Source organism: Myiozetetes cayanensis, unplaced genomic scaffold (genome assembly GCF_022539395.1).
Source record: "Myiozetetes cayanensis isolate MyiCay16 unplaced genomic scaffold, myiCay2020 scf15, whole genome shotgun sequence".
Taxonomy (NCBI): domain Eukaryota; kingdom Metazoa; phylum Chordata; class Aves; order Passeriformes; family Tyrannidae; genus Myiozetetes; species Myiozetetes cayanensis.
In genome coordinates, this window is record NW_026087159.1 from 18,993,687 (window position 1) to 19,018,225 (window position 24,539).

At 58.3% G+C, this 24,539-nt stretch overlaps 1 protein-coding gene across 6 annotated transcripts; it reads right to left on the minus strand.

Annotated features, from left to right (window-relative positions):
• Window positions 1–644: 644 nt before the first annotated feature.
• Window positions 645–12,923, minus strand: SPRY3 (sprouty RTK signaling antagonist 3). 6 transcript variants are annotated; one of them, XM_050310840.1, is made up of 2 exons: window positions 12,720–12,923; window positions 645–7,147 (listed from the first exon to the last, which is right to left on the minus strand). In XM_050310840.1, the coding sequence occupies exon 2, from the start codon at window positions 7,098–7,100 to the stop codon at window positions 6,180–6,182; it is 921 nt and encodes a 306-aa protein (XP_050166797.1). In that variant the 5' UTR covers window positions 7,101–7,147; window positions 12,720–12,923; the 3' UTR covers window positions 645–6,179. The 6 variants fall into 6 exon arrangements, with proteins under 6 accessions (XP_050166797.1, XP_050166799.1, XP_050166798.1 ...); XM_050310842.1 differs by lacking the exon at window positions 12,720–12,923 and adding an exon at window positions 11,574–12,666; XM_050310841.1 differs by lacking the exon at window positions 12,720–12,923 and adding an exon at window positions 11,105–11,233.
• Between the last annotated feature and the right edge of the window lie 11,616 nt (window positions 12,924–24,539).

The following is a 24,539-nucleotide window of genomic DNA, read 5'->3' on the forward strand; positions in this document are numbered from 1 at the left end:
CCTCTGGAAGTGCTTGAGTAAAGATCCACCAGCTTTGTGAGAGAAGAGCTTTAGGTGAACAACAGACCCTCCAGCCAAGAAGAAGTGTCTGGGCTCTGTACCCGCAGCAGTTTGTGAACCACTGGCCTGTGATGTGCAGAGAGAGAGAAGAGGCACCAGCCTGACCCAGCAACTGCTGGTGCTGTGGCCCAGATTCTTCCTTTTTTGGGCTAAACCCACCTCCAAGGTGCCTTCTGCAGCTGGTGGGAAGAGACAGCCAGGTCCCAGCTGCAGCTCCTCCTGTCCATCGCCCCGTGGCATCACCCCCTCTCTTCTGGCAGAAGGAGAGCCTTTGGGAATGTGTGAGAATCTGTGGAGGGACTGAGACCCCACAGTCTCAGAGATTTCTTACCTCAGTCCCTCCCCTTTTGCTCCTGCCCTTTGCCACAGGAGCCAGCCCTTCCTCAAGGATCGGGGACAGCCCCAGCAGGGAGGCCCATGCTGAGATTTTTGAGGTTTGAACATCAGGAGAAATCTCCCAAGTGAACCCTCGTGGAGCTAAAAATGGTGCCCCCAAATGTCAGTGCCAGCCCAGCCTCCCAGTACCCCCCAGTAGCGAGCCTGGGCCGTGCCCCAGCCACCACGGAGACAGGAATGAGACCACGTTCAAAATTAATATATATTTTTATTGAATAGTTGCTCTAAGTGGGCTTGTGAAGCCACCATAGAATCACTTCTTTCATCTCAGCAGTGGTTCTGTAACAGTTATCAGCTTTGCAAGAGAAGGAAACCAAAAAGAAGAGGGTGCAGTAAAATAAATAGGTTATTTTTTTTTCCTTATCTTTAAAATAAACTTTTCAAATAAATACTTTGGGTTTTTTTTTTTTTTTCTCTTAAAAGGTACAAGAGTATTGTCAAAAAAACCAGTCATCGGGTTATAAACATATATTATACCTTATAGAAAGGAGCCCGAGTGGAGAGAGCCGGGGGAGGGATCTTTACACGCTGTACAGAACATTTGTGTACCCATAAACACAGGATCAGAGCCTTCCAGGTAAGGACTCTCCTGTGTAGCCCAGGGTGATGCATCTTTCAAGGAGAACTTTGTGCTGAGGACACCCGGGGAGGCGGGAGGAGGCGGAGCATCCCGAGGGAATGGACGGGGACGGGGGGAAAGGGAGGGGAAAGGGGGACAGGGGCTCTGCAGGGAGGGTGGGGACCAGCTCTGGGATGACCACACACCTCGGGACAGCGGGCTGAGAACCCTCCTCTCCCAGGGCCCAGCTCTCCGTGGGGGGTTTGGTCCAGCTCATGTTGAAGCCTTTTGGGGTGCAGCAGGAGAGAGACCCACCAAGAAACCTTGCCCAGCTTCCCCTCTGCCCCACAGAGGTGTGTGAGCTCTTCCCATCCACCCAACATCCCTCTTCTGCCTGCAGTCCCCTCCAAGGGGACCGGAGACCCTGGATTCTCCCCTCAGGGGATTCTCCTGCAACGCCACCCCAAGCAGAACAGACCCCACCTGCACAAGCTCCCAGCCTGACTCTGGGAGAGAGCTTGCAAGAGCTCCCGATGCTCACAGGGTGATCCCCTCAGGCAGACTGAGCCCCAAGAGGTCCCAGCTCAGGTTTGGCCCACCTGGACCGGGTGTGTCCAGCTGCTGTGAGCATCCTGCAGGCCTGGGCTCCACGGGCTCTGTGGAGGAGACAAGCCTGAGCTGGATTCTGGTAAAGACCAAGGATGAGCTTTGGGATGGGGGCACAGCCCTTATCACATGCTGATCACAAACATCAGACCTTCCACTGCCTGAGGACCTCCCAGCTTTTTCCAGCCTCAAAACACCCAAAGGCCAGAGACAGAGTGAATGTTAGTTCAGGGGTGCTGGGAATGGTGAGTTTGGGGCACAGTGGGCTCCTTCCCTGTGCAAATCCCACAGCAGCTCCCCTCACCCCTGGCTCATCCCTCTCTAGCAAGGACCACTCCTGCCCCTCCACCAGGAGGGTTCGGGAGCTGGGATGGGAGGGAGACTCCAGCCTGGTTCCCATGACCCCTCCTCACCTGTGCTGGGACTGATTTGCCAGTGGGGGAGGAAGGGAGTGGGACCAAGGGAAGCCAGGAACAAACCCCAGCAGAACTTCTTGTGTGGATGGAGCTTTGGAGGTTCGGGTGGGGAGAGGAGCCGGGGGAGCTCAGGTCCTGCTCAGCAGCTCCTGCCTCCTGCTCCTTTGGCACCTGAATCTCTTTCCCTGCCTACATCTGCCCACAGCCCTGCACGTTCCCTGGCAAAGGACCCCACAACCAGCAGAGACACAGAGCACAGGAATGTTCCCTCACAAAGCAGATCTGTCCCCTGTGGGAGAGCAGAGGGCTCGACATGTGACACTCCCAAAAGAAAACTAAAAAAGACACGTCAGGACAGAGAGAAACCCCAAGTGCCAGGACAAGCAGCTGCAAACAAACACCCAGAGCAGATGTGATCTGACTCACTGAGGGTGGGGCAGGAAAGGGGCTCACAACCCCAACCAGAACCAGAGTCCTCTCTGCAGGCAAACCAAACCGTCTGGCAGCCAGAGGTGGGGAGGGAGCAGGATGGATCTGGTCAGAAGATGTTAGGAAAAGCTCAGGGGAAGAATACGAGGCTGCCCACAGCTTTCCCCACAGCAGATGAGCTCAGTGAACCAGAGCTGGCCTCCTTTGGAGAGCTTTTGGCACATCCCAACTTCTCCTGTCTGCTGAAAGCAAGGAAGGGGAGCGTGCTGAAGACTCCAGATGGAGAGGGAAGCAGTAACCCAGGTGAAGCCACCTGCCCCCACGAGCAGGACAGAGACCAACAGCTCCGAATTCCTGCAGCCCATGCAAGTCCTGTGTGTAGCAAGTCGAGCCAAAGCTGGTCTGACAGCCCTCCGTGCCCATCTAGGGCTCTCCTCCTCCCCAGTTCGAAGAATCATGGAATCGTTTAAGTTGGAAAAGCCCTCAAAGACAGCTGAGTCCAACCATCCCCCAGCACTGCCAAGCCCACCACTAAACCTTGTCCCCAAGTGCCACATCTACATGGTTTTTAAGTTCTTCCCTTCCTAAGTGCCCAGTATTTCATAAAATACATCTCACAGGTTTGTCATTTCTTGGAGATGAGACATTCCAGAGCCCTGGCCACACTCCTCATCCTCACCCAGGCTGTGGCACCATTCCCTGGTGGAAATGGGGCTTCTGCACTGACCCAGAAAAAGCCCATTAGGTGGAAGGCTCCTGGCAGGCGTCCTGGCCTCCCACCAATTCCTGAAGGTAAATGTGCTTCGAGTCGTGCCAAGCAAAGCTGGCTCCGGGGAGCTGATCTGTGGACAGCCATCTCCTCATCCTCCAGCTCCAGCACCTGGGGGAGGTCACCCCGCACTCGCATGACTTGGGAGGCCGTGAAAATGATGAAGCTTCACATGTTGAGTCATTCCACCATCAGGAGAGGAAGCAATGAATTGCAAAGATACAGAGGTGGTAACTAAATTTACAAGTGGGATCCGTTCAAAAAGGAGGAGGAAAAAAAAAAAATCAAAGTAGAGCAAGTTGGAAAATTCTGTTCATTAGTTCTCTTTAAAAAGTTTCAATGAACTGTTTCACATTCTCATTCAAGGGAGACAGTTCCTTCAATCCGCAGTGAAAAAGGGACCCTTTTTCCTTAAAAATATTTTCTGGTTTTTAGGAAGAAGGAGTTTAATCAGCACCAATAGAAGAGTAAACCAAGCCTTCCAAAGGAAGGTGCCTCTTGGTGGAAGCCCCTCTCCCCAACACGGCTTGGAAGTAGGAAGCCAAGAAATTACTGGCATAGGGCAAAATACTTTTGCAATATATTTAATTTCTGCTGCCACACGGCCTGATCTTAGGGGGGTTCACACTCCTAACAGGGCCTCCTCTGAGAAGGTCATGGCTTTAAAATCCAGATGATTCCAGATTTCAGGGCTGGCCTCAGGGGATGTGGGGCCCTCTTCCTTCCCGATGCCAGGAGATCCTTCTGTGTCCCAGAGCATCATCCTGAGATCCCCCCAGCTTAGGGAAGCAGGCTGTCCATCTTTGGCCAGATCTTTCCACGTCACCCCTCAGGATCTGGGTGAAATCAGGGCGAGGATTTCGCTCATGTCCGTAACATTCTCCATGTACAAACTTCCCACCAGGAATGGGATTCATCCCCCCGCTTCCACAGGGAACCTCAGGTTCAGTGTTTGGGTGCCATTTGAGTCAAGGGAGTGAGGCACTGCCAGCGTAGAAACTCATGAATAATGCTTCCAAATGGGATGAATCACTGCCTGGATCCGCTTTTCCCTGCAACAGAGGGAGCTTGCATCCTCCATGGTTTTCAGATAGCAAATGGATGGAAAGAGGAATCCCACCGTGAAGAGTCCACCTCTGCCTCCCCCCGCAGCCAGCACTGAATGCCACCCCCTCACTGCAGAGCAGACCCTCCTGGACAATCCCTACCCCTGCCTTTCCCCCTCTCCCGACAACCTAGGAGCTAAGGATCTCGGGTTAGCAACAAACAGACTGGGAAATCATCTTTTCCAGCATGTGCAAGTGTACCAGGAAGCCAAACCTTGCACCTGGCACCATTCACAGCAGTATCATGAATATTATTAGTAAGAGGCCTACCCATCCTAACGTTACATTTATATGTACAAAAATAGATCCACAGAACTCTACGGAAAGAGGTGGCTGGGAGGAGGCGGTGGACGAGCCCTGGATGCAGGGCCTTGGGGAAGCCAGGGGATGTGCTGCATATATCTGTCCAGGGGAACCACTCGCTCCTCTCTGTGCTCACACACCTCAGAGGAGAGACGGGCAGGCAGAGCTGAGCTCCAGGCCACCATCCCAGCTCCAAACTTCCCTGTGGGGTCACAACGGGGAGCTGGCGCCGTGTGGAGATGGGGCTGGGCCCAGGACCAGGAGGAGCCCTCCAACCACAGCAACCAGTTGGGCTTATTATCATCCCAGCAAGGGAACATGAAGCCCTGACCTGGATTCGGGTGTCCGTCTGCTCTGCAGATGGCCCAGCCCCAGGGCTTGGTCCAGACCCGTTCCTGGTTGTCCGTGCAGACCCCTCAGCAGGGTGAGGACTCCAAGGGAACATCTGCAGGGAGGGAAGGTTGGGGTCCCCAGTTCTGACACCCCCTCGTGCTGTCCGTGTCCCCCAGCCCAAAGCAGGGTGACAGAAGCCCCTGCTGGGGAGTCCCTGGAGCAGTGGCTGCTGACAGCTGGCTTTGCCACGAGTTTTTTTAAAGTGAATTCAGTGCTGGTGGAAGGTACCAGATCAGGATTCAAGCACGGAGCTGGTGCCTGCGGCATCTGCTCAGTGGTGGGATGGAGCCAGGCGGCAGCTCCCACCCCAGGCAGCCCTCCAAGGCCTGGAGAAATGAATGGCAATTTCCAACCAGCTCCTTGTTCTCAGCCAAATCCCAGAGGGGACCTTTCCCTCACTACAGTCGGGCAGGAGCGAGTGGGCTGGGCTGCCTCCGATAGCTCCTTCCCCTGCCAGAAGGTTTCTAAAGCTTCCCACACCTTCCCTTCCTCTTTGAGACAGAAAAACACGGTGCCACCTCATTTTGGAGCTTGCTCACTTCTCCCAGCAGCTCCCAAGCCTGCAGGGAAGGTGCTGCCACCAGTGAGACCCCACGGCACCCCAGCCCCTCGGGGAAAGGGGACCTCCTGAGAGGAGAAAGGTCACCCACAGAAAGTGCTGGAGAGGGAGAAAGAGTGAGAGGAGGTGGTCTGGCTCCCAGGGGGTTGACCTGCCTCTTCCCCCCATGGAGAAGGACCACACTGTGTGGCAGCTCCTAAACCTGCTGAGACCAGAGTCCTGAGGACCCCCTGGTCACCCTTCCCATGGGGGCAGGGTCCCAGAGCCCCTGTTGGTCACCTTTCCCCATGGGATACAGCCAGGGAGGGCACCCACAGCTCGCTCTGCCTCTCCTGTCCCTCTCCCACGTGCAAAACCACTGTTACCCCCAGCTCTCCCCCGGCCACCCAGCCGGGGTGTCACGGTGCCTGGGGGACCCTCAGCTCACCCGTCTCATTCCCAGAAGGTGATGGTGGGTAAGGGGGAGCACTGCAGTGTGGAGGGAGCCAAGGGAGGAGGGGGATGGAGGAGAGAGGAGGAGGAGGAGGAGGAGGAGAGAAGTGGGAGGAAGAGGAGCAAAGCCTGCTTCTCCTCGCCGGGACGGTCATACCAGCTTGTCCAGCGTTTTGGGGAACGGCGTGCCGCTGGACGAGGAGATCTTCCTGCAGACCGTGTTGGTGTGGCTCTGGCAGCGGCAGCCGGGTCGTTTGAGGCCGTCATAACCCCGCTGGCAAAGTTTGAGGCACCCCAGGGTGGGAAAGTAGCAGCAGAGGCAGGGCATGAGGAGGGAGAGGAAGCTCATGGCAGCCCAGCGGGCGCAGCAGGACCCCGGCCCGCAGGAGCAGGGGTCGTCGGCGCAGGTGTCCTCGTCGTCGGTGGAGCAGTGGTAGAAGAGCCCCTTGACGCAGCAGAGGCAGGTCCCGTAGTCGAGGAGGCTCTCGGGGGAGCAGAGGCAGCGCTGGTTGCAGAGCCAGCAGGAGGGCAGGCTGCGGGCGGCCGTGCACCGCGCACACTTGCAGCGCCCGCACTCCTCGCAGATGAAGAGGTGGCCGCTGTGCAGGGTGGGCTTCTCCGAGCCCCCCTTCAGCGGCGACTCCTCCGCCTTCAGCTCGCCGGCGCGGGGCTGCGTCCGGATGAGGGAGTGCCCGGAGTGGGAGGGCGTCAGGCTGCTCAGGAGGCGCTGGTCGGAGGCGGTGGTGCTTTGGGAGACCGAGCTGGCCGTGCTGGAATGGCTCAGGTGTGGCTGCAAAGGCGGCATCTGGTGCTGTTGGCTGTGGCTGCGGTGCAGGTCCTGGAAGGTGGAAGACACCAGGCGGTCCTGGGACCACTCCTGCTTGTGCGGTGGCTGGGCCAGGGAGGGGTTGGAGCGGGCTTGCTGGAAGCAGACCGCCGGTCTCTCCACGTAGTTGTTGCTGGCACGGATGGAGCGGATTTGGTCGATGGACAGGACCTGCTGGAAGTCCTCAGCGGGTGGGTCCATCGTCTCGTCACAGCTGAGTTCAGCCACACTGGAAGAGAGCTGCATTTCCAGGAGCCAGGAGACCCTGTGGCATCAGGGCACATCTAAAAATCCTAAAGGACGGGGCGGGAAGAGAGAAAATACTCCTGTTACATTTTATAACAGATCCATTCATCTAATCCTAGACCGGTTTGGGTTGGAAGGGACCTTAAAGCTCTTCCTGTTCCAAGCCCCTGCCGTGGGCAGGGACACCTTCCACTAAACCAATCCAATAGGCAAGCACTGGCTGGAGAGCTCAGAATGAAAGGATTTCCAGCAATCAGATCCAGAGTACTTTTGCTCCTGGGAACACTTAGGCTGAACGCATCCAAAGGGCAAAGGGCTGTCGAATCTGCCCCTCAAACCCAGCAGGCACAGTGTCTCCCCACGCTTTTGAACCTCTCATATCATTCCAGGGGATTTTCCACCCTTCCCCAGCACCTCCCTCTCCTTCCCCAGGGAGGAACACTGGCCCTCTCTAGAGGAGGGGAAATGGGAAGTGGTGACTTATCCAGAGGCATGACAGGACTGGGAATGTCATCTCCCTCAGAGAAGGTTTGGGGTTCCCAACACACCCCGAGCAGCCTCCTGCTGCCATTCCCTGCACAGCCCAGGAGCACTGGGATGGGGGATGTGAACAGAATTAATATTAGGCAGCAGCAGTGACAAATTAGAATAATGGAATCATGGAATCATTAAGGTTGGAAAAGCCCTCTAAGATCGTCAAGTCCAACCCTCAATCCAGCACCACCAGCTCCACTCACACGTTCACCACTGAACCATGTCCTCAAGTGCCACATTCACACATCCTTTGAACACTTCCAGGGATGAAATTGCAACTAATTGCAACAAATGAGCCCCACACTTGTCCGCAGACAGGACTATCCCACAGACTCTGAGTCCTGGTGGACTGCAGCATCCCGTTCTCCCATCCACAGCCCAGGAGTCAATTTGTCCCCCTCAGGAGCACCGAGAAGGGCAGATTTCCCTTTAACCCCAGCTGAGACACGAGGGAATGCAGCCTTGGCAGCAGGCAAGCCCCATCCTGCCCCTCACACTGCTGCCATGCCCTTGGCTGTTGTTTGCAGGAAATGGCACTTCCCGAGTCGGCAGCGCTGGCAGCAGAACCCGCTGTGTCCAGGGGTGTCAGCACCGCTGAGGGATGTGGGACGGGGCAGGGGGGACCTCCATGTCCCACAGCTCCCCTTCCCGGCAGGTTCGATCCCAGGGCATCAGCTCCGTCACCAAGCCCTCGTCTGCCAGACCTCACCACCAGCATCGGGGTGAGCCCTCCACGGGGCTGGGAGAGGAGAGGAGAGGGGCAGGTGGGCACGGGGCTACCACCCAGACAGCTCCTGGCGCTTGGGAGGGAGGGAGACAGACACAAACCTCCCCCTCCTGCAGCCTGGAGCTACCCTGGAGCGCCCCGAGAACGGACACCACTTGTTTCACGCCAGAGCCCAGCCACGAGCTCTCCCCCAGCTCCTCCAGCCCAGATTTCCATAGTGAACACCCGCTTCCCGTGCACAGCCAGCTTCCCCAGGACATTCTCCTCTGGCAGATCAAAGGAGTGATCCCTCAGTGACACGGCCCCGCAGGAAGACGCTGTTCCAGGAGGAAGCTCCCTCCGGCGCTGCCCACGGTCAGCAGGACGGGGCGGCCGCGGCAGCCGCCGCTTTCAAGTAGGTGAAGGGGCCACAGGTAGAATCTGCTCATGCAGCAGAGAGAGGCAGAGGGAAGATTGATTTTCATTAGCTCGGCTGACCTTGAGGAGCAGGGAAAAGCAAAGGCAACTTACTTTGACTGTTCAAGCAAGATCGCGTCTCTCCCATCCCCCTCCCCGGAAAGAAAAAGTGACTGATCGGCTCAAATTTGGGGTTTTCCTGCACGCGGAGCCCATCTGCTCCACGTGATCCCACATCCAGGGAGAGGCACACAGTGAGGAGTCGCTCGCCCAAGTGATTTGGACACCCGTTTCTTTCCCAGCAATACCAAGGTGAATTAGGAGGGCACGGCTGAGCCGGGGCAGGTTTGTGAGCACCCGGCCACGATGGGAACAGACCAGAGGCAAAGCTCTTGCGAGCTGTCACCTGCTGCCACCGAGCTCCTCACCTGGGAAGGTATTACTAAAGCACAGGCTGGTGACCTGAAGTCCCCCAGACCCCTGAATCTCAGCCTGCAGCTGGGACCACACAGAGCAGAGCACATTCCCACGTCCCTCGTGCCCAGGCCCCATCGTGGAGGGGGATCATTCAAGGCACGATGCCGGTTTTCACACGGGGAGCTGCTCCCACCTCGGTATCCATCCCTGCTCACCTGGGCTGTGGCAGTACCTGGGCATTCAGACACGGCCAGAGAGACCCCTGTGAGGGTCCTGGGGGGCTCGAACCTCGGAGGGACACAAAGGGAGAGACAGAGGCAGCGGAGGGTCCTGCTGTGCCAGAGCCAGCCGGGCTGGGAGGTAAAGAGCAGCCAAAGGGCTGAGCCAGTACAGGTGTCCCCAGTCCTCTGCAACACCTGGAGCTCAGGAGACACGAGGATACCCGTGAGCCAGGTTTGGGTGGGGGGGACGCTGTGAGGAGGAACCGAGCCCTGGGGACATGGGCAGACAGAGGAGCTGCCTGTCAGCTGTGCAGTGCCGGACACTCAGGATCTGGGCTCAGGGCTGGGACGCAGCATCCCGGGAAAGACAGATCCTGGGAGCACCCCCAGAACCTGTGATTCCCATGTGCAGGGGCAGACATGGACCCTGACTCACTGGCAGGAGGGAGGCAAATGACCCTCCAGGAACCAAGAGGATCTGTGGGTCCTCCACAGGGACTTAATGATCAGAGATGGGACCCCACTTCTTCCTCCTTCCCCAGCCCATGATAGCCCAGTGCACCCCACTCGCTCCCAGCCCTCCCTGCTCCAGCCTGATCCCAGGGCTGCAAACAGTCCATATCCCAGCCCCAGTGGGCTGAGCATCCCCGGGGCTCTGCTGCACCCCTCCCTGCCTACCTGCCCTGCTGGGGGGCCCGGGGCAGCGTCCCCCCAGCCTCCTCCTGCTCCTCACCCCCTGCCTGCCCGGCGGGCATGCCAGCCCCGGAAACAGGGCCAGCTTTATGGCCACCACCAGCCCCAGACATATAAAGTTCGTGTGATAATGGGCCAGAGGAGGGATCGTAAAAGCAAATGATTTACAGGCTGGAGGTGGATGCGAGCCGGGGGCGAGCAGCTCAGGGCGCCTGGTGGGAGAAAAGGGACCCTCTTGCCCTGTCTGGGTGCTGCGGAGAGGAGCAGGATGATGTGGGGAGGCAGAGCCCTCAGCCCCACCCGGCACGCAGTCCATGCAGGGCTCGGACCCGGACCTGTCCCGCAGTCCCTCCACTCACACAGCCCGCATATCTTCAGGACCTGTGAGCACCGCTGTGCCCGCAGCCCGTTCGTGTGCAGGACAACCCACGCGTGACTCTGACCCACACCCAGCCTCACCACGCACACCCCACGCGCGTCCAGGACCCCAACCCCCCACCGCACGGAACCTCTGCTTCGTCGCACACTCACAGCCCCTGCGCATCCGAGGGACCCCGCGTCCCTTCAGCAAACAGCCCACGCGTGTCCAGCACCCTCCATCCCCACCGCTCACACGTGCTCAGGACCCCTCGCCTCCCTCGTCCCGCTCGTGTCCCCCAGCCGCGCAGCCCACCCGCGCCGCGTTCCACCGCCGTCCCGCAGCCCACGCGTGTCCGCGCCGGGCGGACTCACCGCGCTGCCGCCGCCGCTGCCGCCAGTCCATCCGCCCGCGGAGAGCGAGCGCGGCGGGGGCAGCCCCGGGGCGGCGAGCGGGGCAGCCCCGGCCCCGCAGCCGAGCCCCGCGCCGCGGGCAGCGGGAGCGGCGGGGGGGCCCCCGCGCTCGGTGGGAACGGGAGGCTGGGAGGAGGGAGGAGGAGGAGGAGGGATGGAGGGAGGAGGGAGGGACCTGGCGCTGCCCGGGAGCATCGCGCTCCCCCTCGCTCTGCGCTGCCTTCCCGGAGCTCTTAACGCTTTACCCAAGTGGCGTCATCCCGCTGAAATGGACTCGGCCCATTAGCGGCCCCGCAGAGCCCCGCAGCGCTCCCCAGGCGCCGCTGCCGCCCAGCCCCACCGCGGGATGAACACCCGCTATCCAAACGTTTCCGTCTGCCCCGGGATCCGCGTCCCCTTCCTGCCCCCACGGGGATGGCCCCGCCACCTCCCAGCCCGGTGTCCCACCCCCTGTGCCCACCGGCACAGCCCCCCAGCCGGGCATTCCCCTCGGGGACGCACATCAGCATCACGGGCACCGTCGCGGTGGGTTGGGGTCAGTGTGACACCGTGGGAAGGCTGTGCCGGGCTGGGCTGCAAAGGGCCAGGAGCGATTCTCCCGGGATCTGTCACCTTGGGCTTGATCCGTAAATCGCTGTGAAACGGGGACAGTCACCCCACGGAATCATCAAAAAGGTTGGAAAAGACCTCTAAGGTTATCAAGTCCCAGCTCACCTCTTCCCAGGAGGCACCAGAGAGTGTCCAGACGCTGTTCATTCCCAGCATTTCCCAAAAGTCCAAACCAACACCTGAATTAGCTCCTGTACTGGGAGCAGAGAGGCTGTACTGAAGCAGAGTTTCTGTACTGAAACCCACAGAACCAGCACACAGACATCCCATTGTCCCAGAAACAAAAGGTGAGGACTCAAGCAGGACCTGGATCTTCCACCCCAGAGGTTTTCCTGGGTCCCTGCATGCTCCCTCCTTGCTGCTTTCCCGGCTCAGGAGCACCAGGGATCCTTGTGACACCCCTCAACCCCACGTGTAAGTAAATTGGACCTGGTTTGCCAGTCCCAAATACACAAGGTCACCTTGATGACACTGGACATCACCCATGGGCCCCACCTGAGCCCCCACCCTCCCTTCCTTCCTCTCAACACTTCCAGGGTGGTCACCCATCCTTCCTGGGAGTGTTCACTGGATGAGCGAAGCAACACCCCAGCTCAGGGAGGGCTTAGAAGCTGCTCCGAGGCACAAAACTGAAGCCATTGACCCCCAGGCAGGTGCCCAGTAGCACAGGACCCCTGTGGTGGGCAGGTCCCCGGGATCTGGGGGGGTGAGAGCAGGATGGGGAACGAGGGAAAGAGAAGGACCTGGAATAAAGGATGACAAATCCAGCTCTGCCACTTGTGCCTCTAACAGATGGGGACAAACCAGTGTGATCCCAGGGACCTCAAGGGCTCCCTCCCAGCTGATGCCAGCAGAAGCACTGGAATCCTCCCCATCTGGGGCCAGTGACTCCACTGCCCCATATGGTGCCCAGCTGAACCTTTCCAGTTTAATTTTTAGTCATTTCTGGGCTGAGCGTTTCTCCAGCTCCATGGGATCCCACTAGGGATGCTCCTCCAGGAGTTTCTCCAAGAGGAACGAGTCCCTGACAGCATCCCTCAGCCTCGGCTCCAGCTCAGAGCCCTCAGGCTGCATCTCACTGCGCTCCCACCGGCCCCTCCTCTTCTCCCCATCGCTCCGTCTTTAAAGGCACAGAAAGGATCCGAGCTGCCCGATTCTCAGCGGCTGCCAGCTGGCTGGGAGCACCTGACTCCTGGGGGGCAGCACGTGCGATGTCGTCCCTTTCTCCCAGCCCAAATCTCTCACTCCCACCTTGAGGTGCCGGTGATTCAGGCTTCCCTCGCTGGCTCCCAGCATCCCAGCGCAGCCTGCGTCGTGCTCAGCCGGCGCCGCTTTATTCCTCGCTCGCTGCCGAGGGAGGGCCGAAAAGGCATGAATGCGGAGCTCCCGGGAGGAGTGGGAGGGTGGGAAGCGGAGGGAGAATAGCAGCCTCCTGGTGAGTTATTGACCGCAGCATCGCTCGAGAGGAGGGCTGGGAACCCGAGGGCGTTTGCAAAGCAGGAAACTTTGCTCCCAAAGGAAGGGTCTGGGACTGAGCACCTGGCAGGGTTTGGGGGCGGGGGTGAGGGGTTGGCTGTTGGGAGAGGGATGTGGTTCCCCCGTGATGAGCTGTGGCAGAGGAAGGTGTGAGACTTGTGGAGGTTTCTGGCGTTCTCTCCCTGTGCAGGGTGTGTGGGGAGAGGGGGATTGAACAGCCTTCCTTCAGCCCACGCTGTGCCCCACACTCTGCTGCCTCTGCTCCTCCTCAGCCTCTACCTGCAGCTATGCCAGCTCCTCTCAGGTCACCTTTTGGATTGGTTTCGCTGCTCGTCCCCGTTGGAATCTGCCACCTTTAACCCCTCGAATGCCCCCTGGGGCCCTGCCCAAAGGGATGGGGAGAAGCAGCTCGTGGGTGTCCCACTTCTATTTGAGGCTGTCAGAGCATCTCCTGCCTGGGACACACCGGCATCGAGATGGCAGCAGCACATCCTGGCGTTCCCAGCTGCAGCTGAGCCTGCTCAGCAGCTTCCCAGCTCCTGTTGCAGATCCCTGTATTTGGGGAACCCCCACCCCCAGCAATCCCCACAGGTCTCCAGCAATTCCTCCCCACTTTTCTTCTTCTACTTCCCCTGCACATCCCAAACACCCCAAAAAACATGGAGAGTCATTTGCTTTCCTTCCTCTTCCCAAAAAGTGTTCCTCTAGATCCATACCTTGCTCACAAACCCAAACGAGCTCAGTCTGGAACCTGGAGAACTTAGTTGTGATTTTAAAACAACCAGGATTGCTCAGCACCATTTCAGACACCCCGTCCAGCCCCGCCTGTGCCCACAGCCGGACAATTCACTGCTGGGAATCGGCCTGGGAGCAGGCAGTGGAGAGGAGGATATCCCAGAGCAAGGCTCAGGATGTCTGATCTGTCCCGGTGCTGTTTGCCAAGCCTGGGCTCAGGGGGAGGGTAACTCACCTCCAGTTAGAGATGATGCAGGGGAAGGAGAGAAAAAAAGGGGAGAGGAGAAAGAGAACACGCGATTTCCCTGATTCAATCAGCCAGAAACAAGGAGGTGCTGGTGCCCTCTAATTCGGAGATTCACAGATTTTAGGGCCAGAAGGGACTGTGATGCTCATCTAGCCTGACAGTCTGGATTATGTAAAAGCCACTTGAAGCCAGACAGTGCCACGAGCTTTTTAGAAGCGGCAGCAAGAGCCCGGGAACTTATTAAAGGACTGTGATGTTCCCGAGGTGGGGGACATGTGGCTCCCAACATGCTGCGGGGAGGAGGAGGAGCCCAGGTACCCCCACCCCACCGGGCTCCGCCTGAACAGAAGGCAGCACTGGGGGAGAGGAAACATCACTTCCCTTCCCTGTCATGCATCTCCTTTGCGCAGAGTTAAGCAAGGAAAAAACCCCAACGCCTTGCTTGTGTTTTCCTTCTGAACATTCCCTAGTCCCTGGAAAGAAAACGCCCTGCCGGGATCCCGGCCCTGAGACGTTTCTCGGCCGCTTTGGAGTCAAACGCCATGGTTTGCAGGGATGCAGCTCCACGGCCCCCGGAGCTGAGCCCGCCTCTCCGGGAGCCGGATCCGGAGCTCCGAGCTCAGCCCGCAGCGCCCGGAGGTGTAGTCATTGACTGCAATGAGAGTTTCCCTCTGAAGATGGAGCCAGGCAGCATAAAACATCAATAAAGCGCTCAGGATGCGTCCCTTAATGAGCTGAGATCGTAACACGCTGCCAGAGCCTGCCAGAGCTGCCCATTCTGTCGGGAGAGAGGAGCAGATCCTGCAGGGGAAGTGTTAAGTGGGTCCTGCTGACTCATTGATGCAGATGGATCCGGCTCCGTGCCCAGGCAGGAGGAGCTGTCTCGGGGGGCAACAGCCAGTGCCCAGAGTGAGCAGGTACCCGGCACCTCAGCCCACCCCGAGGAGGATGGAATGGCAGAGAGGATTTTTTCCCAAAGCCACACCCCCCTCCCAGCACAGAAACCAGAGCAAAGACGTGGCTCCAAAGGTGAGAGCCCAACCCTGGGCTACTGAGGAGCCCGAGCAGGGTGTGTGAAGAGATGATGCATCAGTCACAGAGACACCAAGGGATGGTCCATACAGGCATATCCTCACTGGAAAATTGTTAACTCCATTTTCCAGCTCCATGGAAGGTGCCTGTGGTAGAGCTCTGCAGCTGGATCCCTCACAGGTGAAGGGCATGGAGGTGAAGGCTTCTCATTCCCACCAGGATTGGGGGCTGTCTCGGGCCTGGCTGGGGTGCCACGGGTGGGTGATGTGTATGTCCCCACAAAACCCACTGCTACACCCATCAGGGGATCAAGTGACAAAGGCTTTGCACCTTCCAGACCCTGAATGTCCCAGAAAAAGCCCTCAGAGCACTGGTCCTTTGGCCAAGTCTCACCCTGCACCTACAAGACACATGTTCCTCACCCAGCCTGTGCCCGTGTGGCACCTTCAGCCCTCCTTTGATGAGGATGTGATGCTCCCATGAGTGTCTCTTCTGCCCCCAAGCCTTCAGGCCCTTCTCTTTCCCTGGATTCTCTGCCCTGTGATCCCTGTGATGTTCCTTGGGTGGCCCCTGATCTTTCCTGGGAGTATTCACCATCCACTGTTCCAGGTCTTCTTCAGGCTTCCCAGCAGTCCCAGACTGGGCTCCACCACATGCACCAGGTACCCCATGTGCTCCAGGAATCCCACATGTCCCAAGTATCCCCTGTACACCTGGTATCCCTCCTGCTGACGCCCAGGGGTGCTCAGCTCTCTGCTGAGACCACCTGCTCCACCAGCTCTCCCACCTCTTGCTCCCTTCCAAGCCCACCTCCCTGCCCCGAGCATCCTCCCTCACCTGGGTACCACCTTTCCCGCTCCCCACCAAGCCCCACGGAACAAACCTCTCTCCCCAGGCACGGGGGGAAGGCAGCTCCCCCCCAATTTCTTTGCCTGCAGCACTCTGAGTCCCCGTTTCAATGTCACTTTAACTCGAGCGCGCGTGTGCCGGGGAGAAGGGCTCCGTGTTAAATTGCCAATCTGGTCACATGCTGCTGGGATTTGGCCGTAGCTAAGCAGCGCCACCCCCGCATTCACTTTTTTGGCTGGTGACTCCTCTGCTCGGCGTAAGGCAGAGCCGGCGAAGAATAGGAGAAACCGGAGGGGGAAGGAAGGGAAGAAAAAAAAAATTAATTAAATAAATAAATAAGAAAAAACCAGGCGAGTCATTGTGAATGTCAGGAGCTCCTCGGCTGCGGGTGTGACAGCGATCCTCCCCCTCCAAACTCGCTCCGGGTGAGAGCCAAAGAGAGGATTTCATTAGGATCTGGTAGCAGGCTATTTTCAGAGCTGACATCCTACCCACCGCTAAAAATAGCCGGTCCCCTCCACGCAAACCAGGGTTTCTGTTCTCCTAAACTTTAATAAACCTCGGCAAGGCTCAGACCTTCCTTTCTCCCCACACTTTGCTCCCTTCCTTGCTCCGGTCCCTCCCATTATCCCTCACCTTCCCTCTTCACCATCCCTCATTTCCCAGGTGTCTTCTTTGCTCCGGTCCCGCTCCTGAGAGGTGATGTCACCATGGCAGGGCTGGGGACTGGGGGGCTGGGGTCACTTCCTTCCCAAAAACAGCGTCCTGCACCCAAGCCAGAGGCTCTGGGAGGCCGGGCAAGCAGAGGGTGCTTGAGCCCCCGAGATACTGCCAGGAACAGGCAGGGATCCTGGAGCATCCCTCTGGATCCTCAAGCTCTGAGGAGCATCCTGAAAAGAGGGACTGCCCGCTACCCCAGGGTATCACCTCCACCAAAGGAAGATGCTTCACTTTGTACCTGATGCTCATGGGAAAATGATCCCAGGATCATTCCAGGATCATGGAAATGATCTCAGGGCCTGTGGCTGGGCTGGGCTCAGGGGGTGGGTGAACTGAGCATTGCCAGCATGACACTGTCCCACCCGGTAGAGACCAGTGCCAGCACTCAGCCACAGTCACCTCTAAGAGGGCTCTCCTTAAAGCCCTGTGTAGCCTAAAAACTGTGTCCCTAAAAACCCCATCCCTCCCTCCCCAGGGCCCACGGAGCCACTGCAGCTACTGATCCCCCTCCTCTTCTGCCCCCCTCCCTCCTCCTCGGAGGGGCTGCTCACAATTCCCTCCCTTCATTAGCTCTGCCACCTCCGAGGCAGGTACAGGTATTTATAGCCAGCACCTGCCCCCTCCTCCTGGCTTTTTCACAGACAACACAAGTTTAACTCTTTCCCGTGCTCCACTTGATTCCAGTCCAGCTTGGTGATCCAAAAATCCCACAGCTTGGAAGAACCAACCCCTGCAGACACTTGCTGCATTCAGTGTATGCACCCTCCCTGTCCCAGCCCCAAATCTTCCCTGTGTCCCTGGTCCCAGCCCCAAATCTTTCACTTTTCTCTGATCCCAGCCCCAAATCTTTCACTTCTGCCTGGTCCCAGCACAGCAGAGGCTGTGACCATCTGGGCTCTGCTGCTTCTCAGGACTGAGCAGAGGTTCATCAGGAGACACCTCCCCTGCTCATCCCAGCTTCCCAAGGCAGCGGGGACCACCATCCTCCCCAGGGAGGGTCACACCCGTCCCGCAGCACACGGGCAGAGCCGCTGGGCACAGCCTGGCACACCATCCAGGGGGAGGGGGCCGGTCTCGCCGGCTCATCCCGGTGCTCCGCTCGCCTTCTCCCTGCGCCGCGGCCCTTCGGAGCCCTGGCCGCCGGCCAGGCAGCCATTTCCTGGTAATCTAATAGCTGCAGCAGATGAACTGAAAATGCATTTCCTGCCACCGTGCTGTAAAATTTTTATTAATGTAAGGAGAGAAGGCAGCGCTGGCTCCCAGCGCCCGGGGCCGTGCTGGGGCAGCGGGGGCTCGGCACAGCCACCGGGGCTGGGGGTTGGGGGCTGGCAGCGGTGCCCTGGTGATGCTGTGGGAGTTTGGAGGTACAGGGAAACTGAGGCATGGGCAAGGGAAGTGCCCTGAGTGGAAGTAAAATCGCTCAGCAGGTCCCTGCCACCTCCTCGGGGTGAGGGATCACGGGGATGGGTTCACACCCCGAGTGCTCTCTCCAGACCCCGCAGAGCTGTGTCCTTGAAGCCCCTGATTCAGGACCACCGGTGCTGTTGGTCCTTGCCCCTCGTGGTTGTGTCCTGGGTGAGGATCCCAGCTGGCACGGGCAGTGTGCAGGGAGGGATGGAGGCCCTGGCAGATGGGCAGCGCTGCGGGAGACCTGCCACAATGTCATCCACACGGCACCTCATCCGCCCCCTGCCTGGCTCCGCGGCCTCGGCTGACCCTTCCCAGCTGGCAGAGGGACATCCCAGTTAAAATGTTCCATTAAGGGCAAGGAGCAGCCTCGAGCAGCCAGTAAAGAGTGACCACCATCCCGGAGCTCGCTGGGGAGGGAGCAGAAGAGTTTGCCAGGGAGGAGAAAGGTGTCCCTCCACTTGCTGTATCTGCACAGGATCCACAGCCCTCAGGGGCTTTGTGAAGGACCCTCAGGGTCAGCAGCTAGCTCAGCATCTCCCCCACACCCTCTCAGCACCCCCTCTCCACCTACCCCCAGTCCCACATCCCACCTGGACCGTGCCAGCCTCCCTGGTGGGTGACATCCCTGTGGTGACATCCCTGTGGTGACATCACTGTGGCCATGGAAGGGGGCAGCCCCGGGGCCAGGGGCTGGAGCCTTGTCCACAGCCCTTTTCCCACCCCAGAGCCTGCTGCCTGCGCCAAGGCAGAGCTAAATTGGAAAAACACACACAATGACCTCTTGTGGAATGTAGTATGAATATTTGATAGCTCTAATGTAATCATATCCAATCGATACCGGCAGGAATATCTTCCCTCTCCCTCCCCACACTCTCACTCTGCCCTGTCCCTTCCTCTCTCTCCCTCTCTCTCCCTCGCTCTCCCTTTCATTAATGCGTTCTCCACTTTACATTATTTATTAACTTCCTTCCTTTTTTTTATTTAGAAAAAATAAATTAAATAACGGTGGTTATCTCAGGCCCTCCTGCCCGAGCGCTTTCGGGCCTGGCAAAAACTTTTCTGACCTTCCCTCACCTCCTCACCTCTCTCTGCTGAGACAGAGGCTCTGCCCCAAGGCCAGGACCCCCTGACACCCCATCCCTCACTGCCCCCCAGCCTATCCCACCCCCCTCCGTGGGCACCTGCTCTGTTGGCAGCTCCTAAATCCCCTTGGAATATCCACCCCTCACACATGACATGAAGATTCCCAAAGCCTGGAACAAGCTCCCGAGGTGCTGTCAAGGCAATAAGGGGGGATCTGCTCCTCCCTCCAGGCTGTCAGAGGCAGAGGATTCCCCCATTGCTCCCAAATGGATCCAGGGGAGCAGGGAAGGACAAACCGCAGTGATCTGATGCTCCAGGGCCTCATTCACCCAGTGAGGTGGGACACAAGCAGGAGGAACAAGAGGTTAAAATGCAGCAGGAGGAGGGGTCTGCTCCCAGGAGGGGTTTTCTCCCACACCAGCACAGTACAGGGTGAACCCCAGCCCTGTGCCCACCCTCCTTGACACCCCCAGAGCTGATGGCAGAGAGTGGCAGAGATGCTTAAAGGCCCTTAATGGGCTGTGAAAGGGGAGGAGGAGGATGAAGCTCCCTGGATGCAGCTGGGCTCTTCCCCCAGCAACTTCCAGGGCTTCCCAGACTGGACAGGGATGTCCTGGAAGTCCAAGGATGCTCCCCAGGGATGCACCTGTCCATGCTGCACTACCAAGGTGGCATGAGCACAGGGGCTGCCTTTGTGCCCACCCCTCAAGGCCATTTATGAGGACAAAGAAACCCCCAGGCTGGAAATCCACATTCCTCGGCCCCAAAATCTGCTTTGGGGCAGCAAGAGCATCCACCCCACACACACAGGAGGGGAAATTCTGGCTGTGTAAAGGGAATTTCTCATTTCTCACCCTCCCTCATCTCCATGGGGAGGCTCAGGAAGGTGCAGCTACTGCTCCATCCCTGCACCAACACCCCTGTCCCTCCTGGGACAGCCCATTTTCCCAGGGTAGGGAACGTGAGGCTAAAGATTTTCTTACAGAGGCAACGTGAGGCTGAAGGTTTTATTATTTTCCAAGTGTGGAGGGAGTGAGGGACTAGGTCAGGACCTGTTGCTCCACAACAAATACCTGGGCGATGAAGCCTAAAGGAAGGACTTTGGCTTTGCCTGTCCTGGTCATCTCCTCCCTTTCTGAATGACATCATCAAGCACACATCCATGGAAATCGGGAAATTAAGTGAGTTCATGGTTCCTGACTCAGTTTACCACTTCTGACAGGTGTGATGGCTTATCCTCATCCTGTGGTAATTTGGGAGATGCTATGGGAGATGTGGAAAGCCTCAGGGCATGGTCAGAGGAGGAGGTTTGGCTGTTGCTTTCCAAGACACCATGATCCAAAGCATCTTCACCAGGGATCATTCCAGGAGGCAGGAAGGAGGGCGAGGATCCAGCCTCGGTGTCTGTCCCCAGGAAGCTCGGGGGGACATGTGGGATTTCAGCTGGGAAAAGGCTTCGGAAAATTGCAGGCTCCCTTAGGAAAGCACGTCCAGATCCATCTGGGTCTGTTTGGAGGGAGCAAATGATTCTCCATCCCCAGGGCTGAGGTATGAGGGCTTCCTGCTTCCCAGCTCCCAGGAGCTGCATTTCCCAACAACTGGATCTCCCGGACCACGGCTGCTCGGGGCACAGGGGAGGAGGAGCCACCCCCGACTCCCAGAAAAGGGGCTGCAGCGCTGGTGGGGACCTGGGGGACGGGGACAGCTCTCCGACAGCTCCCCCATCACCCTTGGACGTGCCGGCGCTGCCATCGCCCGTCACCACCGCCCGGCTCCCGGCACGGCCGCGTTTTGCTGAAGCAGGAAAATCGATAGCGGCTGTCTGCCGGTGGCCAGCCCGGGGGAGGGGTCGGGGGGGATGAGAAAGGGGCTGAGGCAAGGGGGGAGAAATGGAGAAGGCACAGGGGGACCCCAGGGACACGGCAAAAGGCAGCAGAACCGCGTGGCGGGAGAAGGTTTGGATGGAGGAGACCGGCAAGGATTTGTCTCCCGTGCTGGGGGGGGACTGGGGGATTCACCCTGAGGGTGCAGCCCCCTCCTCCCGCCCCTCCCCGGCAGAGCCGCGGCTGCCGCCGGAGACACACGGGAACCCACAGAGACTCTGCTCTAATGCGAATCACTTATTGACCCTGCGGAGCCGAGGGCGGCGGGAGATGGAGAGGAGGAAGTGTAGGCAAAGAGCTCCAATTAGCAGCACCGGGGCTATATTTTATCCTCTGGAACAGGTCCCGGGCCGGCCGGCAGAGAGCCAGCGCAGGGGCTGCTGCACCACGGGGGGCACCTGGCCCTGCCCAGAGCTCGGGGACCCCCGATATGCTGGGATGTGCTGGGAGAGATGAGGAAATGTACTGAGATGGCTGGAAAAATCTCCTCCGTGGCAGAGGAGCAGGAGGCAGAAGAGCTGCTGGGATGTGAGGCCCGAGAGAGGAGGTTTGGGAGCCTCCTGCAATGCCTTGGATGAGAGAAGTTGGAGTCTCCTGCACGAGGACCATCACCAGGGAGATCTGGGGGGACATCCACATCCCCTCCTGTCCTTGCCTAAGGAGGGGACACCCAAAGGTTGTCTCCAGGATCCCTGACTGCTGCAAGGAAAAGATCACAGAGAGCAAAGGCTCCATGTCTGATGGAGAGATGATCCTGTTGTCTTCCTGCTCCAGCATCTCCCTCTGGAACCTCCAGCATCCTCATTTACCCTGCAAAGCTCCCAGGAACTCATCTCCTGAGCCCACCTAAATGTGTCTCCCAACCCAGGGATCCTGGGGGACAAGGGGGACAAAGTCTCACCTCCCCAGGCATTCCGATATCCCAGGGAAGATGCTCTTCCCAGGAGAGCTTCAGAAGCTTCCTGAACAGGTCCAGCCCCCATTACACATTCCCCTTTCCTTGAACCACATCCCTGACCCCAGACAGGGAGCAGGGAGCAAGGGACCCACAAAACCCCCAGCTCCCCCATCTATGGCACATATTCCATGCCCCACAGGTATTTCCCTCTTCAGGGACATGTTCCCACTTGGAGGGAGGAGACGCTTTCCAAGCTGATGGCTCTTGTCAGGAGCCTTGGGAGGAGCTCCTGGCATTGCTCAGACCAGCGAGCACACATCTCTGCCCTGCCTGGGGGCTGTGACAGCCTCAGACATCACTGGATGGGACCATCCCAGGTGGGACCTGCCTGGATGAAGACAGTGAAGGTCTGTGAGAAGAACACAACTCCCACCTGAGCCCAGATCCATCCATATGGGTTCTCCCTCTCCACGGTCCCACTGGCAAGGGGTGACCCACAGGTCCCAACCACACCATGGGGTTTGGAGGTGACACCAGGGCAGGGAGGGAGGAACCTGGGTGCAAGGAGATGTTTTCCTGGTGGATGTCCCACCAAGAGCTGGGGACAAAGGGAGCAGAGGGGGCCACCAAGGCAGCTGGCAGAGGCGGCCCCCAGGCCAAGCTAATCGGAGAGAAAGCGTGACGTAAGGCCAGGGGGAAGCAGGGTCACAGCCTTTCCCAGGCTCCGCCGTGCTCCACGCTCCACTTCCCTGCCAGTTTATCAGCCCCTGGAACGCGACCAAGGGAACATCGGCCAGGACAGAACAAACAAACATCCGAGTTTGGGCTTCCTTCCTTCCTTCGAATAACCAAAAAAAAAAATAAAGAGAGAGAGAAATGGGGAATTTAGTTAAATTAAAAATGACTGAAACAAGTCAGATAAGTAAGCATTTCTGTTTCCATGGGGATGTGATGCATTCCTGGGAGTGGGAGCCTGGCCTCAGGGACAAGAAACGCCGGAGTAGAAAATGATGCCACAAGTGGCCCCATGAGCAGCCCACAGCTGTGCCTGAGGGACCAGCACATATCCCTTGGCTCTGATAGCCCTTGGATCACTAGAAAATCTCCCTGGACTCCCAGGTCCCCAACACACAGTCACCAGAACCTCCCGGCCTGTTTGGAGGGGAAGGCCTGGTCGGAGAGGTTTCTGTTTCATTCCAACAGCCTTGTAGCAGGAGTTAGGTGAGGACCAGACAGCTGGAGCTCTGGCCCATGGACCCTCCTCTCCTGGAGCTTTCTAGAAGATCTTTTTGATTTTCCTTGGATCTTGCTGTGCTGCATCATCCACAATGGGTTTTGTTGGGTTACGTCATTCATGTTGGGTTGTGCTGTGTCACTCTCATTGGGCTGGGTCATTTAGGTTGACTTGGGTTATGTTGGGTCATTGTTGTTGGGTTGGGTTGGGTCATTCCTGCTGGGTCTTTTGTGTCAGGTTGGGTTGTGTTGGGTCAGCTGGGTTGGGTCGTTCATGTCAGGTTATATTGAGGCTGGTTGGGTCATGTTGTGTTGGGTCATTCGTGTTGGGTTGGGTCATTTGTGTTGGGTTCCTTTGGATCATTCATGTTGGGTTGGGCTGGCACTGGTCATTCATGTTCCACCACCCACAGTGACACTTTCCAGAACTTTTGTCCTGCAAACCACTTCCAGGAACACCCCCTTGGCTCAGCCGCCCATGGTTTCTGCTGCTCTCCTGGAAAGAGCCACAAGATTTCCTGGAAAATGTGAATTCCCTGTCCTGACTTTGTCCTAGAAGATCCCCCACGTGCAAAGAGAAACCTGTGTATGCTCTGCACGTCACCCAAAGCACTGCATGACATCAGCACTGACACCAGCAGCCCCTAGAAACCCCGTGGGCAGGGAAGGGGGACAGATTCCTTGCATGACCCGATGGAGGATGCCCGTGCAGGATCCAGAGTCCCTTTCCTCCATGTGGGCAATGGGAGTCCCACGGAGTGGGAGCCACTGGCAGGGACTGGCAGGGCCTTTCCCAGGCAGAGGGCTAATTCCGGATCCCCTGGACCGGATGCGGGATCTCGTCACCAGCACCCGCTGGAGAAGGGAAGAGCATTGTGTGGGCTGTTGCTTTTTTTAAAGCCGTCTGTGACCCCGGGAGTAGCGTGTGAGTGAGGAAGGAGGGGAGAAGGGGGAGGGCAGAAAATTCCCAGGTCCCAACTCTCCCTGGGAAATCCCCAGAAAGCTCCCAAGCACTTTCTTTCCCAGCACGTGAGTTCCTACGTGCTGAGGCCACGCAGCAGGTGCATCTCCAGATCGCTGGGCAGCTGCGGGGGGGATGTCAGCCCCTCCGAGGGGGCGTGGCGCTGCCTGTCCCCATCCCATGGGACCCTACGGGGCACAGGAGGGATCACAAATCCCGGTGAGCTCTGGAGAGCGTGCCCAACACCCCGAGGAGAAACAGCCCCGTGAGCACGAACCACGGGACATCCCAATGCCGCTGCACTGCCCATCCCAAACGCAGCCATTGGGACACCACGGGATTGGGATACCTCTTCCCCAGAGCCCCCAGACCCCCGAGAGCAGCCCTGCAGCTGAGTCACTGTTTAATCGCCTTTACTGGCATCCATTGCTCCCGTCGGGAACACGCCTGGATCCCGCAGGCACCCGGCGGGCTGAGGGGCTGTGCCGGGGCACGGTGGGACAGGGGACAGGGCTTCCTGTCAGGAAGGACCAAGGGACAGGCG